This window comes from Podarcis liolepis, assembly GCF_965112155.1.
Source record: "Podarcis liolepis genome assembly, chromosome: 7".
Lineage (NCBI taxonomy): Eukaryota > Metazoa > Chordata > Lepidosauria > Squamata > Lacertidae > Podarcis > Podarcis liolepis.
Window position 1 is genome coordinate 61,734,960 of NC_139561.1, and position 18,870 is coordinate 61,753,829.

General features: G+C 46.0%; 1 protein-coding gene across 4 annotated transcripts in view; it reads right to left on the reverse strand.

Moving 5' to 3' along the window:
* KCNQ4 (potassium voltage-gated channel subfamily Q member 4) overlaps positions 1-18,870 on the reverse strand; it is a 92,644-nt gene that overhangs the window by 52,620 nt on the left and 21,154 nt on the right. Inside the window, exon 1 of one of the 4 annotated variants that reach the window (XM_083511604.1) lies at positions 10,442-10,720. The exons of the other annotated variants lie outside the window; for them this stretch is intronic. Within the exon in view, the coding sequence (XP_083367730.1) occupies positions 10,442-10,476 (35 nt within the window). The 5' untranslated portion in view covers positions 10,477-10,720. Of the gene's footprint in view, positions 1-10,441; positions 10,721-18,870 lie in introns of those variants that run through there. 4 annotated transcript variants of the gene reach the window in all.

Below are 18,870 nucleotides of genomic sequence, written 5' to 3' on the forward strand. Positions count from 1 at the left end.
CCATAATGGAGGCATCACCAGCCCAACTCCATGCTATAAAAAACCCCACCTGGCCTTGAGCCCAGGGTACAGAACAAAAAGGGACTTTTTACATTGGACAAGGAGCACCTGAAGGCTGCTTGAAGGAGCTTAATTGTTTTAATATCTGCACTAAGGGAAGCATGAATTGTTTATGGTAGTGATGACTCCTTGATACTTGGGAACTGGGAGGAGCAGAGGGAAGAAAGAGAAAGGCCTAATATTATGGGTGAGTGCCTTGTTCAAAAGACTCTCTGTCTCTCTTTCCAGTAGTGCACAGCACAGACCACCCCAACTTGATACCCCCTCTGGATCTTTTCCTTAAAACTCCCATCAATGCCAACCTGCAAAACCAGTGGTGAGGGTTGATGGGTTTTGCAGCCCCAAACCTGGAGGGAAGCAGGTTGGAGACACCTGGTGCAGGGACTGCAATGTCCATCTCCCTTTGATAACAATAAGCTGTATTGGAGGCCATGTGCAATACTTTCCTGAGTTTTGGGACCAGCTTGGTAGTGGGGTGGGGGAATCAGTAGCACAGCAGAATCCATCAGAAAGACTTTGGAATTGCTACCCTAAAGATTTTCTATGCAGCAAGTAAAATTGAATTTGCCACAGAAAGCAACTGCTGCAGATCAACTGTGAAAATCCCACTGGTGTGTGTGACACCCTGGGCAATTGACATGTGGCAACTAAGCTGACAGGGAGTAGATTGAAGACAGGCTGAAAAAGATGAGTGAATAATATGCATGCAATTTACAGAATTCACTTTAATATTTATACAGCACTTCATGGAAAGGAAGGGGGAGTAAACAAAAAAATACACATTTTGGTTATTATTTGCGGTTATCACAGATCCCTCGCTCCTGCTGCCACCAGCCTGGTTCACACACAACACTGAGCCAAACTAAGTATGAACAAGATAATGGCTGCTTCACTCCTCTGCCAGTCCTGATATTGCCACTCTACCAAGAGCAAAGCCATAGTTTGGCTTAGCTTGACATCTGAACCCAGGCAGACCACAGGCTGCAGCCTGGGCTTGTTTGAATGTTAATACCAAGCCAGACCATGACTTCACTCCATACAGAATAGCAGCATTTATCTGGGCCCCATACAAATGTTTGGCGTACACCTCCCCCCTACCCCACCCCACCATACTCCCTTGCCTGGGTTGGGGGGGGGAGTAGAGGGATGATGGCTTTAGCTGCTTTGGTTCCCTTTGTCTAAATTCCTGACATTCCTGGCTGTCTGACTTGTATTTACTGCCAGCCGTGTATGACTCGGATGTACGTGAACTGCCCACAAGTGACAAATGCCCTTTACAGTGGCCTTCACCACCCTGGCACCCTCAAAATGGTTTGGATCCCAACTTCCAACGCTGGCTAGAGCTGATGGGCACTGTGTTGGATGTCTCTTTTTTTCCAGGGCAATTGACAGGTATGGGAGTGTGCGCTTTTGGGGATGAAGTCAAACTGTCAGAAGGTTGCAGTGCCTGCTGTGGCTGTAAAAGACCTAGAGTCTCAGTTAGATACCCAACAACCACATCAAATATATCCACCACAAATACACTATTTAGGCCCCAGGTGAAAATGTTTCTTTTCAACCAGGCCTTTGGCTTATTAACATCCAATGACCTTTTAAATGTGTTGTGGGAGGGGGTGATTATTGGTTTGGTTTGGTTCTTATTTTTATTATGTGTTTTGTGTTTTTATACTGTAATTTTATGTTGTGAACTTCCTTGAGATCTCTGGATGAAGGGTGGTATACCAAACAAACAAACAAATACTGCATTAACAACATATTGCACACACAACACAACCACACAACCAGTCTGGAGGGACTCATTAGCAAGTACTTATCAGCATGCAATGAAACACTGCAAAGCACTGCAAAAAGTTGGGGCTACTTGCAGCTAGTTCAATCGTACTGCACCCTTTCTCATGAGAGGAATATGTATTAGCGAAACCCCACACTCCCCGATTCTGGATGTCCGCCCTTCTTTCCACTTCTGCCTAATAATCCCTAAATGGGATTAGCATCCCACGAAAAGGGTCATGCAAAGTACAGAGTATGAGAAGAATACTTCGTAAACTGGATCACCTGCTAGGCATTAATGTCTAAAACCTTTGCTGAAAGTTTCGTTTTTTCCCCTTTTTTAAAATGTGTACTTCTATGCAGACACACACTAGAAAGGGGCTTTCTTAAGCTGCTTAGTAGAGAGCGAGTCACATGTGGCTAAGGGCGACTAATGGGAAATTTGCCTTAAAATGGAAAAAAAGGCAGCAGAGCTGGAAGGCTGAGGAGGGGAACTGTGCAAAGAAAAGCTGCAGATGTTGCAAATATGGATGCCAGGAGAGAAGGCAAGATTCTTCTCCTCCCCAGGGTGCAAAGGAAACAGTCAATGCTGCTGATAAGAGTCCTGAGCAGGCTGCAGGTTTGAGACCAGGACTGTCAGATCCATGAAACAAGAGAAAGAAAGAAAGAAAGAAAGAAAGAAAGAAAGAAAGAAAGAAAGAAAGAAAGAAAGAAAAGGGGAGGAAGGAAGGAAGGAGCAGTAGCAGAAGAGAAAAGCCATGGTTCTATATACAGTGGTACCTCGGGTTAAGTACTTAATTCATTCCGGAGGTCCATTCTTAACCTGAAACTGTTTTTAACCTGAAGCACCACTTTAGCTAATGGGACCTCCTGCTGCCACCGTGCCGCCAGAGCACGATTTCTGTTCTCATCCTGAAGCAAAGTTATTAACCCGAGGTACTATTTCTGGGTTAGCGAAGTCTGCAACCTGAAGCGTATGTAACCCGAGGTACCACTGTACAGTGAGATATGCAGTTAAACTGCAAATATTGACAGCTCCAAGATGTGCAATAAAGACTCAGATCTACATTGGAAAAAAACATTCTGAAACTGCCACTTCAGGACACAGCACCAATAGTTAAGTACTTAATTCGGGGACTGCCAGCCTTCAGGGGCCCAGGTGCACATCTGCAAAGTGGGGAAACTGCCGTGGGTAACCCATACAAACTGCAACCAATCACATGCTGCAGCCTAGTCTTCTGGCTACAACAGAATGCTTCCTTCAAGTCTACTTTGAGCAGGGGTGAGGATGCTGCAGGCACCAGGGAATGCTTTTGTGGGGCTATGTGCAATTATGGATGCCACACTGGCGGTCCCTGCTTAGAAATGTTGAAAGACCCTGCAGGCATAATCTCAATATGTCTTCTGACAACCCTACAAAGTGGGCTGGTATGTTTGCCACAGATCTTTTTCTAGTAACCATCTGTTTTCGTTGCTGGGGTCCAAACATGTGGGGTACACTTTCTTTATGCAGGGTGCAAGTCCACCATAAGGAGACAGGAAGTGGCTTGGGCTGATGGCTGCCATAGTCCAGAACATCTGGAGGGCCCGAGGCTTGGGGAAGACTGGATTGTTGCATCTTTTTTCTGCCCTCCCCCTATATCAATCTCAGGGTAATGTACAGCCACCCCAATTTTATTTGCTAGTAGTAGTAGTAGTAGTAGTAGTAGTAGTAGTAGTTGATTTCACAACAATCCTATAAGGTAGGTTAGGTTGAGAGATGGTGCTTGCCCAAGCTTACTCTGAACTTCATGGCTGAGTGAAGAACTGAACCCAGGTCTCTCTGGTCCTGGTCTACTCTCCCCCTTGCACAATGGCTTTTGCCGCTGACAAGATCCGTGTGCTCTGGTTCACAGATGCCCACAGGTATTCCTTGAAGATGCATTTTTGTGGTGCTGTTGGGTTTATCCGTGACCATTGTAGGGCGAGGTTATCTCCCTCCCTCCTGCCCTTGCTAGCAAATGATCCCTGTCATGAAATTTAAGAAGGTAAGCTGCCAACTGCACAGTGGCGTTCTTGGAATAATTGGCCGTGGTCAAGCAACAGACGATCAACTGACAATATCTGATTGATCAATTGTCCTGCATGCCTGCCAACCCGAATTACTAAAATAGTATCCGATGAATTTGGATATAGCAAGGCAAGGTAATGCAACAGCTGCGCAGAAGAGCAACAGTGCTCTTCCTCCTAAAAAAGAAATTTTAAATGCCCCATTTCTCAGTATATTAATTTAAGAGTGGGATTCTTAAAACTCTTAAAAAGGTAAAGGGACCCCTGACCATTAGGTCCAGTCGTGACCGACTCTGGGGTTGCAGTGCTCACTTATCATTCAAGGATGGCGAGCCAGAAGTCCTCCAAACAGCATTGGACCCCAACTCCCAGCAGATTCTGTAAGCATGGCAATGGCAAGGGATGAAGGGATTTGGAGTCCAACACCATCTGGAGGGCTACAGGTTTCTACCCCTGCAATAAAGTAAGAGTCCATAGCAGCAAATCTGGTGGAGAGGAGAGCTCCTCCTTGCCACCAGCACACTTGCCTGGGCTCAGGTGAGAAGTGCAGGTGGGCAAGGAGGTTGCCATGGCAAAGAGGAGCAAGCGGTTCAAGAAGGCCCTTGGCAGTGGGCACCTTGCTAGGGTTAGTGGGCCCTCACAACCCATGGAGCAAGTCCTGGGTAGTGTGTAGGAAGAAATAATCAGAAGAACTGACTCAAATGTAGGAAGAATTTTTTATTTTAGCAGAGTATCTCCTTACAGTTACTAGAATAACATTGTGTGGAGGTTGGTGGCTGGGAGAGAAATGGGAAACAACATTTCCCAGGCCAATTGAAATGGTTGATCACCATTTGGGATATCCTGTATCTCAGATATGGAAAAACCTGAGGCCTGGGGGCCAAATATGGCCCTCTCGATTTGGTCCTCAAGACTCTGCCCAGGCTAGACCCTCTCTTCCCAGCTACACCTCTCACTGGTCTTACTCCACACTCTTTTTGAGTCCCTGAAGGCTGGAATGTAGCCAATGTAACACCAATTTTCAAAAAGGGATCCAGGGGAGATCCTGGAAATTACAGGCAGTTAGCTTAACGTCTGCTCTGGGAAACTGCAGAAAAATATTCTTAAGGATAACATAATTGGGCATACAGAAGAACAAGCCATGCCGAAGCAGAGCTAGCATGGCTTCTGAGGGGTTAAGTCATGAACCTCTTAGAGGTCACTGAGAGTGCCCACAAACACACAAATAGAGGTAATCCTTAATAGAGGTTGACATAGTATACTTGAACTTTCAAAAAGTTTTAAATAAGGTCTGTGTAATATGTAGAAACCTCCAACTTTTGCATAGCTGAGTGTACAAAAAGAGTCTCATCCACTGTGCCACCCATGTTTTGCCTGTGCCACCCCTAGTACTAGCAGGCAGCCCTCAGAAGGGTCACCCAAAAGGGAATGCAGCCCTTCAGCTGATAAAAGTTCCCCACCACCTATGTATATGAATAAACTCCCATGTTACATATCAGTCTATGTTAGCATTTGCCACCCTGGCACCCTCCAGCTGTTTTGGAATATACACCATCAGCTCCTGCGAGCACAACTGATGTGAGCTGCAGTGCAAAAGAGCTTCAGAGCACCAGGATGCCAAGTCTAATGTACATTTACACCAAAACAAGCCAGCAAGGCAAGCATTGATGGAAATTTGGCATGCCTTTCATAACTTTTGAAATAGTTTGAGAAAAGACATAAATATACTTGATTGTGTGTTTTATTTATATAACTTCATAACAAAACTTGAACTATGTTCTCTTCTGCCCCTTCTGTTAATAGAAACCATAATTTAGTTTTTTAGACATCAGGCAATGCATGGACATTCGTTCCTTTTAACATGATTCCTACAGCACATAACCATTGAGCCATTTTATTGATGTACTGTATATTTTGGAAAGCCGTTTGTTCACTATGCAACTGGACAAATCTTAAGATACCACAACCAAATCTTCTGAGTGAGAGGCAGGGGAGGGATGGCCTCCCAGGGTGAGAGACCGGGAGAAGAAAGGAAAGCTCCCTGGTAAGAGTTAGAAGGGTCCACCACTTTCTGTGTGAGACAAGGGTTAAGAGCTACATTTGAGAGACGACTCCGTGTTTTCTTTTCTCTTTCTTTCTCTGTTTCTGTTGCTTTATCTAGATTAGTTTCTTTTATCCTACTGTATCACGAAGAAGCTTTAACAAAATCTTATCAACAACAACAACCACCAAATCCTCAAGAAGTAGGTATTTGTCTATGTTTGGACACACTTGCAAGCCACTTTGAAGCAAGATGCCAGACTGAACCTTTCACCGCTGCACCGATTATAACCACTGATTTCAAAACTGTGCTGATTCCCCCCCCCCCCTTTGAATTCCCAAGCAATGCCAAGGACAAGGCTGCTAGTAATATGTAAATATTCTGGTAAAGCTTATCAGTTTTGCAAAGTGGTAACGTCAAATAAAACAATGTCATCACCTGTTCATGCATCTAGCATGTTTGCACGGCTGCTCCAAGCACACTGGCTTGGGAGTGAGTCTCAAAGAACAGAGGAAGGCTTTGCTTGCAAACAAATGTGGCACAGGATTGGGCTGTCCATCTGCAGAGGACATCTGTACCTTTGGGGGGGTACAGTCACCCTAGGGTGGTAGATCACAGCTAAAGCCATTACATAGGTGAGGAAAGTTGTGTCCAAGAAAGCAATTTGCCCTAGACCAGGTATCACAAACACATAGGTGCCAGTGAGCCCACCAGAACTTCCTATGGAACCTGCAAAAAAGTTTCAGTAATTATCACCCCCCCCCCAAAAAAAAGCCTCTCCCTGCTCAGTTTAGCTCAGCAAGAACTTGAACCCAGGCCATGTTCTGCTTTAATTCATCGGCATTGCATGCCTCTCTACATATACCACTTAAACAGGAGGAGAAGGATACTTATGAACTAATGTATGTACATGGTGGGGGCAGAGGAGAGAACTCAAATACAAGTAGAGTCTGCTATTTTTATTTGCGGGTGAGTGGGAGGAAAGATAGCTAATACTACCTCCAGCCATTGAAAAGTCCAGCTGTGTCACTTATCCACTCCACACAAAATAAAATAAGTTGTTGGGGAGACAGAAAAGCGCTGCACTTTTCAGAGACGTTCCTGCTGTGTTCTCAGCTGACAGAGCCCTTGCTCCCTTCCCTTTCCCACCCAGATTAAAGTATTTTCAAGGCTTTAATCTCACGAGTCTGGTCTCAGGTCCTCCTTGTTCACAGCTTAGCATCTGAAGTCAGAAAGTGTTGGTGGCAAGAAGGGAAGAGAGCTGGGAGACTGGGACGGGATGGACTGAGTGATCGATCTTAGCACAAATGGTCCCTGCGCAGGCAGGGGCATTCCTCTCTTACAAATAGCTCATCAGCTCAGCATACTGTGACAGCAAAGAAGGGGGAAGACCACAAAGGGAGGCCAAAGATTAAGAGGCCATCTCATAAGCCTCCTAGGGACCTGCAGCCCACCGGCAGGCAATTATATTGCTACTGCTGCCTTTATTCCTCACGTTCTGCAAGGAAATGTGTCAAAGCAATTTACAGATCCATAAAATACAAATGAGCTTGGCAACAGTTTAAAAGCCAAATTCACAGGGCAAAAAAAATACCACAGAACAATATGCCTAAAAATGCTGCTACAACCATAAATATAAAAAGGATGCACCCTTAACGCCACACCACTAAAAAATGACAACCAGAAAACAGGCCAGAGACAATAGGATGAGCGCCCTGCTGCAGGATGACGAGGGTAGCACTGTTGTGCAGCAGGACAATGCAACCTATTTTGGGCAGTACCACAAGCAGGATCCATGAAAGGCAAGACACTGATGGGTGCGGATGATGCAGCGATGCTTTCTAAAGCAAGGTTGGGGACCTTTTTCAGTCCAAGGCCTACGTTTCCTTCTAGGCAACCTTTTGGGGACCACATGCTAGTGGTGGGTGAGGCGAGCAGCAAAAGTGGGTGAAACAATAAGTGCAATATAATAATAATAATAATAATAATAATAATAATAATAATAATAATACTCCACCCATCTGGCTGGTTTTTCCCAGCCACTCTGGGCATCTTACAGCATATATTGAAACATAATACAGTGGTACCTCGGGTTAAGTACTTAATTCGTTCCAGAGGTCTGTTCTTAACTTGAAACTGTTCTTAACCAGAAGCACCACTTTAGCTAATGGGGCCTCCTGCTGCTGCAGTGCCACCGGAGCCCGATTTCTGTTCTTATCCTGAAACAAAGTTCTTAACCTGAAGCACTATTTGAGGGTTAGCGGAGTGTGTAACCTGAAGCGTATGTAACCTGAAGCATATGTAACCCGAGGTACCACTGTATCTGGAGTTACATAGTGCATATTTAAAGTATGCAATCCAAATTAACCCTGATATTCATATTAAATCATCCAGTTTATACAGTACAGTGGTACCTTGCAAGACGAATGCCTCGCAAGACGAAAAACTCACAAGACGAAAGAGTTTTTCGGTTTTTGAGCTGCTTCGCAAGATGAATTTCCTTATGGGCTTGCTTCGCAAGACGAAAACGTCTTGCAAGTTTGTTTCCTTTTTCTTAAAACCGTTAATACCCAGAGTGCATTGCTTGAAGAGGTGCAGTTGCAACTTGACTTCGAGGAGCAACTCATAGCACGCGGTATGGTGGCCTTTTTTGAGGTTTTTGAAGACTTTGGTGATTTTTGAAGCTTTTCCAAAACTTCTTTTGCAGCCATTTGGTTAGTTAAACTTTTAAAACTTTTTGGGGGGGTTTTGGATTTTGGGTTGGGGTGTTTGGAATTCAAGGACTTGGTGTTGGGGAGGGGTTTGCAAGAATCTGGAAGCTTGTGTGTGTTTCCCCCCCCCCCTGCATTTTTATGATTTTTTTGTGACCATTGGGGCACTCTGCTGTTGTTAAAAAAAAAAAAGATTTCCAGGTTTGGATTTCTGTGTGGTGGGTGGCTGGGGGGGGGGGTCAGGGAATTGTTGAGAAGTGGTTTGCTTTTCTGTCATGTTTAGAAACTTAAATTATTGTTCCTTCAGTTTTTGAAATGCTCTTTACAGTATGTGTGACTTTAAAGAGCACTTAATAAACTCTTTTTGTACCAAATTTGGCTTTGTTTGGACTTTTTTTGACCATAGGAACGCATTAATTGATTTTCAATGCATTCCTATGGGAAACCGTGCTTCGCAAGACGAAAAATTCGCAAGACGAAAAAACTCACAGAACGAATTAATTTCGTCTTGCGAGGCACCACTGTAGGCTGGTTTCTGCATTCACATACCACTCTCTCTAATCTCCATCCAGGAAAGCAAGAGGCATTATCAAGACTTCAAGGACATATTTCAGTTCAGCCAGGTAAAAGCACTCAAGAAGGGTTCAAAGCAGGACTGGAGAAGGTCATGGCCTGGGAAGAAGGGGTGTGGCTTGAGGAGGGTTCTGAAGGTCAGATAGTGAGGCTTGGGGCCACACGTGGCCCCTAGGCCTAAGGTTCCCAACTCCTGGCCTAATTAAACATAGTTTTTCCAGCACCTAAGCCCGAGGTTCCTCACTGCTTAAAGGGCTGGTGGTCCTGGTGTGGGGCAGGGAGAAGGAGCAGTGTTTGGGCTGTGCTTCAGGGAGGAAAATCTCCCACACCAGCAGCTATCACCATGGATTTCACCCAACAACAGCTCAAGCAAAAGAGTGTAAGAACTGCAAAGGGTCATGAAGTGATTTCGGTAGAACTCAAGACAGATCTCAGAGGGTTTCAAACATCCCAACCCAAGAGAAAAATATTAATGCAGGCTGTTTGCCAAGCTATATTCCATGCTATCATTTGCTTCCCACCAAAACCGGATGAGCGAGTGAAGAAGAAGAAAACACGCCATCCAGAAACAAGACGAGAGCCAGAAGCAGAGTCCCCATGGATGAAACAGAGATATATAAACCCAGTAAAGGAGGGGAACACATTACTGCACCTTAGCAGTCAAACTTAATGTTTATCTCTATTGTTGTGAGTTACTTGCACACTGCTTAAAGACAATTGTAATTAAGTAACACACATTATCTCAATAAATAAGTACATAAAGAGATGTGTCTTCAGCACACAGGGGGGGAAATCTGTACAAGCAAGTTGCTAGTTGCACTACTGTGGGGAGGACGTTCTGCATTTGAGGGGCTGCGACAGAAAAAGCCCTCTCCCTTCCTGGGCCACCATCTCCCAACTTCCTGAGGGTGGCAGAACTACCAAGAAAGTGTTGTCCTTGTCGTCCCAAACAGATCTTGACATCCAGGAAGGTTGGGAGGGATGGAGATGGTTGGTGGGCAGATTGAGATGGCCACCTTAGGAGGCTGATGCTGGAGGAATGCAGTCCTTGACTGCTTCTCCCAAGCCTCCCCTCCCCCAGCCATTTCCCTCTGCTGCACAGTCTGTCCTGCCCCCTTCCCCACTACAAAAACTAGCCTGCTGCCCATCACGGGTGCTGAAGTAAGATTCAGCAGGCAGCCGTTTACACGGGGTAAGAAGTGGGGGGTGGGGGTGGAGAGAGACACATCTTATTTACCTCAGGCTGCAAAATGTGTTGGGTCGGGCACCCATGCCAAAACCCAACCCACAGCCATCATGTTAATTTCTCAAGCCAGAAAAAAAGGGGGGGGGGTTCCTGCTGGCTGTCTCCAAGCCAGCACTCAGCTCCCAGGAGGACTTGAAGGGCCGCCTGCCTCTTATATAAACAGCATGTCGTATAAATCCACCCATCCCTCGTTCTGCCGACCTTTATGGAGAGTGAGAGAAGGGAGAGAAGGCATCCGATCTGCTCCGAAGGATATAAATACCCTTCTGTGGAGCAGCGTTTGTTTCTAGCCGTCACCATGGCGAGGGGCGCTGCTGTTGTTTATCTTGCTGCATGTTACACTCCAGGCCTCTCCGCCCTGCCTGCCAGAGCACCCAGGACTCCTAGACAGCAGTGAGAAAACTCGCTCCTACTGGCCGGGGCCCAGAGTAGGCCATCAAACCTTCTTCCTGCCCCGCATCCCTGCTCTGTAAAGGGTCAGAAAGGGTCAATCTTAAATCTTATTCCGCTAACTTTAAACCAATTACATTCAGACCTTGTCCCGACAGGGCAGAAGTGCTAAAAGCACCTCATTTTGCAGTAATTGTATTTCTCCTTGCATCTATTGAATAGGAGCAATCATAGCTATTAATGTAAAGCTGTTGAGGGTTCAGGGTGTGAAAGAGACAGCAAATTAGCAAACAGGGAAAGAAAACCCAATAGGTAAGGTAAAGGACCCCTGGACAGTAAAGTCCAGTCAAAGGCGACTGGGGTTGCGGCGCTCATCTTGCTTTGCAGGCTGAGGGAGCTGGCATTTGTCCACAGGCAGCTTTCCAGGTCATGTGGCCAGCATGACTAAACTGCTTCTGGTGCAATAGAACACTGTGACGGAAACCAGAGCGCATGGAAACACCGTTTACCTTCCCGCTGCAGTAGTACCTATTTATCTACTTGCACAGGCATGCTTTCGAACTGCTTGGTTGGCAGGAGCTGGGACAGAGCAACGGGAGCTCACCCCGTCACATGGATTTGAACTGCTGACCTTCTGATCCACAAGCCCAAGAGGCTCAGTGGTTTAGACCACAGCGCCACCTGTCCCGAAAACCCACTACACCAGTCATCCATCAAAGTCATTAAATCTTTATAAAGTTAAGGTAGCACACAGCCTTTGCCCATCATACTCGGCCAGAACAATGGAAGGTGGAAGATTGCTTACCCCCAGCTTTGCAACTGAACAAAATACCACCAGTGTATCCTCAGTTATACCTCTGTAAGTAAAAGAGCAGCAGTTGCTTTTTGGAAAAACTCAGCCCAAAATCCAGAAAGGACATTGCTGACAGGGCTAGCCTCCACAGACTGTGTGCCTGCTGTTCCAACTTAAATTATCTCTATGGTCAACATTTAGCCTTATAATCCTCTGGTTTTAAAATGAAAGCTCTTCTCTAGGTTACAGATCTTAGCTGTGGTGGGTGCCCTTCCTCAGTGCCCACTTCAGGATGTAAGTGATGCTCCAAGCAGTTCTTTCCGGACTCCTGGCATTCAGAGATGGTACGAACTGGATGGAACAGCAACTACTTGACAGGGGATGGATTGATGGACCATCTGCCTCTGTGATGGATGAGGAAAGGCTTCCAGGGGAGAGTTGCAGTGAGTGATGGGCAAGGGGGCTTGGCAGGGGGGCATTTTGGACAACAGCACGTGGGCTCCTCCTTCAACCAAACAGCTCTGTTCATTTAAAATGATAGTTCCCAAACAGCCAGATTCTATTTCTTCTCAAGACAGCAGCTAACTTTTTTTAAGGATTAGTCCCCCTTTGAGCAGCTGTGGCTGAAGAGCACCACTGCTTTGTTTATTTTGCAAAAATTATATATCGCTTAATCAAAAGTATCTCTCTTAAGTGCCTTGCCAAAGAATATAAAATATTAATTTTAAAAAGTGATACAAACAAACTTTAAGAATAGTTTCTTCCAGCTCATCACCAATTCACTTATTCCATATGGCTGCACCAGAAAACAGAAGGAGCCCCACTTGTGACTGTGTGCTCCAACATTTCCCACCTTGGCTATGTAGACCTGACAAAAACCAGCTCACTATGGACCAACAGTGGCCTGGAGACAACAATTTAAGAATCAGTAATCAGGCATAGGCAAACTCAGCCCCCCAGATGTTTTGGGACTACAACTCCCATCAACCCTGACCACTGGTCCTGTTAGCTAGGGATGATGGGAGTTGTAGTCCCAAAACATCTGGAGGGCTGAGTTTGCCTATGCCTGCATTAGGATGTGGTGCAGCGGAGGAGGCAGCTTGCGAGCTCCAGGTGTAAAAACCAACTCAGATTTAGGAACACTTGGCCAATTCTTTGTCCTCAGTGTCAGGAGAGAGGCCAGTCAGGAGGCTCCAGCATCAGCCTCTCAGGAGGTCTTCAAGAAGAAGAAGAGTTTGGATTTGATATCCCGCTTTATCACTACCCGAAGGAGTCTCAAAGCGGCTAACATTCTCCTTTCCCTTCCTCCCCCACAACAAACACTCTGTGAAGTGATAGATCCAGTAGTAGATAGGTAGCCGTGTTGGTCTGCCATAGTCAAAATAAAAAAATTCCTTCCAATAGCACCTTAAAGACCAACTAAGTTAGTTCTTGGTATGAGCTTTCGTGTGCATGCACACCTGAAGAAGTGTGCATGCACACGAAAGCTCATACCAAGAACTAACTTAGTTGGTCTTTAAGGTGCTATTGGAAGGAATTTTTTTATTTTGTCTGTGAAGTGAGTGGGGCTGAGAGACTTCAGAGAAATGTGACTAGCCCAAGGTCACCCAGCAGCTGCATGTGGAGGAGCGGAGACACGAACCTGGTTTACCAGATTACGAGTCCACCACTCTTAACCACTACACCACACTGGCTTCAAGAGCATGTTTGGGAATCCTGGGCAGCTCCGAGATTCCCAAACACAAACCTCAAGGCTGAACCTTCAAACCAGAACTATGGGATGGGCAAAAGCTTTTTACATCCCATCCAGTAGTGAAAGGATCCCCGACACAGCAGCTTGCATGCTGAGGGGGCGGTTGAGGGGAACCAGGTCGAGGGGATATTTCTACAGGTGGAAACACAGCCCTGCCTTAGAATCAGTCGCAGCCCCTTGGCCGAGCATAAATACATTAATAAATTGACCTTTCTTTCAGCAGCCGAGCAGTACACACGAGCATCCTGCCCATCGATCCATCCATCATCCAGCAACACCCCACGACAGAAGCCCAGTTGGAAAAGAATGGCAAAACTCAGTCCCTGGCGCTAGAGCAACTGGATGTAAATATTTCATGTTGAGTGTTCTGTGCGACGCTTCGGCTCACCTCTACCTTATCCATCAAACAGCCAGCCCCATAAAGCAAGGGAAATTTTATCAAAGCTAAGGGCACACACATAATTTTGTTATGCTTAGCTGAAACAGCGTCTTTGAAGCATTGATGCCGAGGGAGGAACAGAAATACAGGACTGAGAAGGAGCAGAAGGTCACCACCCTCTACCTGAAAGTTGGCCTTTTTGTTTGCAAAAAAACCTCCCAGAAAACAAGCAGGTCATAGGGTCTGAAAGGGGAAGCTTCCATTCCAAGGTCACCGTTGGCAGTAGTTGAATGGAAGGAGAAAGGAGTCACTATTCCCACCCCAAGCTCCAAAAGAATTTAAGCAGGTGGATTGATTTAAAGTGGGGGGGGGGGGGAGAGAGAGAGATCAAGATGGATAAGACCTATTGTAGAACATTAACCTAAAAATCAAAGAAGGGAACTCGAAGAAGCCCCATCCATACAATTAGCAATTGCCTGAATGGGTTTTCTAAAATTCCAGGTGCCAGGAGGACAGTGGGAGATGTTCTGGACTGGCTGCTTTAAACCTTTGCTACTTGCTGTAGCCTCAGTCCAGGTCCCCTTTTGTACCAATGGATACTCATGCTACTGATGGGAATCCCTGACACTGCAAAATTGCAGGTGTGGGGGAACAGCAAATGGGATTGGGATCACAGCAGGGGATAAAGGCCTCCCCCATCTTTGTCCTGAAAGTAAACATTCATTCTGTTGCAAGGGGGTAGAGAGTCATGAATTTGGGAACTGAACAGAGAGAGAGAGTATAATGCAGAAGTTCAAGATCATTGAGATGGGCGCATTAGAGAATCCTGGTGAGATACAGGATGACACATCCAGAATCGTAGCAAGCAGCCCCTGGGTCCAGAAAGAAGTGACCAAACTATATGATCTATTCCAACATCTTCCAACCTAGAGCTCTCCAGAAGTTTTAGACTAAAACTCCCATCAGCCCTGTGCTGTGCAGTTACCAGGTTGGCAAAGGCTGACCAACTGTGCCATGTTTGCAAAACTTGACCTTGAGTGTCGCATATCTCCCCAGTGCTATTCATTCTTTTACATAAAAAGCAGACGTAACTCATGTCTTCAACAGAGGACAATGGATCCAGACTAAAACAAACATGCCTGCATTGAATATTGGATTATAAAACCAGGTTATATTTTTTTAAAGGAACCCTATTGTTGAAACCTTTATTTTTATTTTTAAAATTGTGTCTATTTTTTAAAGAAAGGTTTAAAATTAAAGAAAAACCAATTCTCCTCTCAATATTTTTAACTCCTTGTAGGACCAGCCCATTCTTTGCATGGATCTACCGTATTTTTCGCTCTATAACACGCACCAGACCATAACACGCACGTAGTTTTTAGAGGAGGAAAACAAGAAAAAAAATATTCTAAATGAAATAGTGGATATATGATTTTTGTGGTTCATGCTGTGGCCACAGACATGTGATCTGACAGTGAGTTTGGACTAGCCCAATGCAAAAATCCTGAGGATCCATGTGGATCCATGCTTTGTAACCACGGAGGAGGGAAGGAAGGGGAACCATGGATCCTCTGCTCACGACTGCAGCAGATCCCCCTGCCACCCGCAGGCATTCGCTCCATAACACGCACAGACATTTCCCCTTACTTTCTAGGAGGAAAAAAGTGAGTGTTATGGTGCAAAAAATACGGTATCTCCTTTTGCTTCCTTTGAAGCCAGCCAGTTGATTCCCACACATGCTTGTTCTTCTGGCTGCTCTCTTTGGTTGCAACTACATCCATATCTGCATGGACAGCAGCCTTCCCCAACCCAGTGTCCTCCAATTTGAACTCCCATCAGTTCCAACATCATTCAGCCATGCTGAGTAGAGCTGATGGTATTTGGCAGGGGTGGTACCAGGTTGGGGAATTCTGGCCAAGGAGATGAAAGCAGATCAGGGCAGCTTTTAAAGAGGCTGAGATTCTTGGGCAATTGCTAATGCCCCAGAAACCTGGAAGGGCTAAATATTGACACCTCACCTGCTGCCAGGTGGTGCTCAGGCAGGTGGTGGTGGTGGTGATGAGCAGCAAGCTCCCATCAGCATGAGAGGGCAGGTGTTTTCTCACTTGCCAGCCACAGAGCCACTGTGTAGTAAAGAGTGTCTCCAAGGTCAAATCCCCACACAGCCACAAAACTCCTTGGGTGACCTTGGGTCCAGATTCTTTCTTCTAAGAACAAAGGTGGGGCAGTGGAGAAAGAAAACCATGTGAGCCCCTTGGAGGAAAGGTGAGGCAAGACTAAAGAAAAGAAACTCTCAGAGGTAGTGGGAAATGGTTTGGAAGAAAAAGTGCTGTCAATGAGAAAAGGGGAGGAGAACCCACTGAGAGCACCTTTGTGATGGTAGGAGCGTCCAAGCCTTGCACCTTGGCTGTTTACAGCTCTGCGTAGGACACTGACCTCTGCAATCCTGACAATAGGATGCCACAGTGACTTATAGGCTATGTTCCACAAGAGCCACCAAATCCAAAATTGACCACAGATTTCAACTTCCTGAGATTTTCAACTTCCATATCTTTGTTCATTTTTGTTGTTGTTTTAAAAAAAACACACACCAAATTTCTAGCCCTCATGGCTATGAAAGGGAACACATGCTGGAACCTCCAAAGCAAGATAAGAATTTATGGGGCTTCACTGCGCTGCCCCTCCCCATGACCACCAAGAGCAGAATAAATTGTGTAGAAGAAGGAAATTCATTTATACGGGTTGCAAAATCCAGCTTTTCACACTGGAAGCTTTTGATCCATTTTAAAGTGAAGAGTACATATCAGACCGATTCTTTTTAGCTGCAGTCCCACCCTCTGGCCCAACTGCATGTTCTATGGGCACAACCCTCCACTCTTTCACATCTTGGCTCTGCTCAAAGTAGACCCTACCAATTTCCCAAGCAGGACAAGACGAGGCAATGTTTCTTCTGCAAGATCAACCTGGATGTTATGAAGACATAAGGCTGCCTTCTACCAAGTCAAGGTCACAGGGGAACACAGCTCAGCAGCAATGCAAGGTCTCCGGCTGGCGGACTTTCTTAGTTCTGCTGCCCCAGGCGATTCTAAGTGTAGACAACCAAGGGCAGAATTGGGGACCTTCTGCAAGCCAAGCATATGCTCTACCGCTGAGCTCTGCACACCCACACATTGCCTTCACCATCCTCCTTCCCTGTCCTCACCGCCTTGTATTAAGTTACAACAATGGGACAACTGCATTGCGAGACATCTCCCCAACGTGTAGGAGAACAAGGGTTTTTATAGCTATTTCAGAAGGGATTTCAAGTGCCATTTGTCATCTTTTTGGCAGCCCTGCTGCCAGGTGGCTCTTTATAATTAAGCATTGTGCTATTATTGTAACACACACCGGCCCACTGCAACTCCGCTCAGCACCTTTACGCCCTTCTCCTCAAGGCGCTCGCCGGCACGTCCCTGTAGATGTGGCGGGAAAGGTGGGGAGCTGCTCCATTTCGGAGGCAATTCTGCTGACAAAGCTGGCTTTTATTTTAGCTTCCTGGGGAACAAGTGCGCGCAGATGCTCACGGGCCCCCTTCCTCCCACTGCTGCGCATTCCCTACACGGTGTTCAAACCTGTGGCCTGCTGAAGCTATTCTGTGGCGTCTTCCTCCCTTTCCACACCCCCAAAATGTCTCACCACCACCACCCCATCCCTATGCAGCTGCTTTCCACCAGTATCAAAGCAAGATGCAAATATCAAGTCTCAAAAGATGGGAGCGGGCATTGTACAGGGCTGTCCTTTTCACTAAGAACCAGTGTGGACATTAGATTCCAGCTGCAAGATCACTGGGCAGGTGGCAACATCGTGCATTGCACCACCACGGCCTTCACAAAAAAAGAGTGTCAACCACTTGTTTTCTATGTCCATCAATCCACAGTCATTTTTACCACTTGATTCTAGTTATGATGTTCTAGCAAACATAGTTTGCCTTGCACCAAGTCAGATGACTTGTCCATCTAGCCCAATATTGTCTGTGCCAGAGGGGGGGGGGACTCATGCACAAAGGATGAATGAGGCCCCTAAGACCTCTCTCTCCGGTCCTTGGGATTCTGCCTGGGCCATCCCCCTTCCCCGCAGCCACACCTCTCACTGGCCCTGCCCCCTCCATGCCTAACAGGAATCTGTCTTTGAACTGTGATAATGCCTCTTGCACCTGTGGAAGAGGGGATAGAGGGATTGGCAGAGGAGGGCGATAAAAGCGTGTGAAGAATTCTTGACTTTTGTAGGCCTGGAATGTAGCCTACTGTACAACATCTGTTTCTGCACTCGGGGTTCGTCCACATTTCCGCTTGTGTGCTGTGCCAAGAAAGCATGAGTTCCGGCTCTTTAGCGAAAGATCTCAACAAATGCCAATCTGAATTGCCTTTTGCTCTAACTCAGTGTTAAAGATTGGCTTTCCTGGGAAAAAGCAGCAGGACAAGACACAGGGTTCGAAATTAGCAGGGCGCCAGGCGCATTTTGTTCCCAAAGATCCTCCATTTGCGAGCACTTCAAAAAGTCTGGGTGCCATTTTTTGCCCCTGGCTGATGCTCAAGGATTAGTGAAATGCATGTGCTTTGAAGCCTTGAAGTATACGTTAAGGATAAACAATGTTAAGGAGTTTAACAATAAAGGGTAGAGTGTTTTGAAAACTGAAGTATGGTACCAATACAGTCATACCTTGGTTGCCGAACGCCTTGGTACTCGTATGTTCCGGCTCCTGAACGGTCGAAAACTGGAAGTGAGTGTTCCGGTTTTCGAACGATTTTTGGAAGCCGAACATCTGGCGCGGCTTTCACAGATTCTGATTGGCTGCAGGAGCATCCTGCAGCCAGTCAGAAGCTGCGCCTTGGTTTTTGAATGGTTCCGGGAGTCAAACAGACTCCCAGAAAGAATTCTGTTTGAGAACTAATGTACGACTGTATTCTTATCATAAACACCAAGTTAAACATGAATTAACAATATCTGATAAAAATGTGAAATTAACAATGTGTCTCTTATGCAAATTACATATTAGTTTACGTTTACCAAATGAAAAAAAAAGTGTTGCTGACACACACACCTCCCCATGGTGACGAGACATTCCG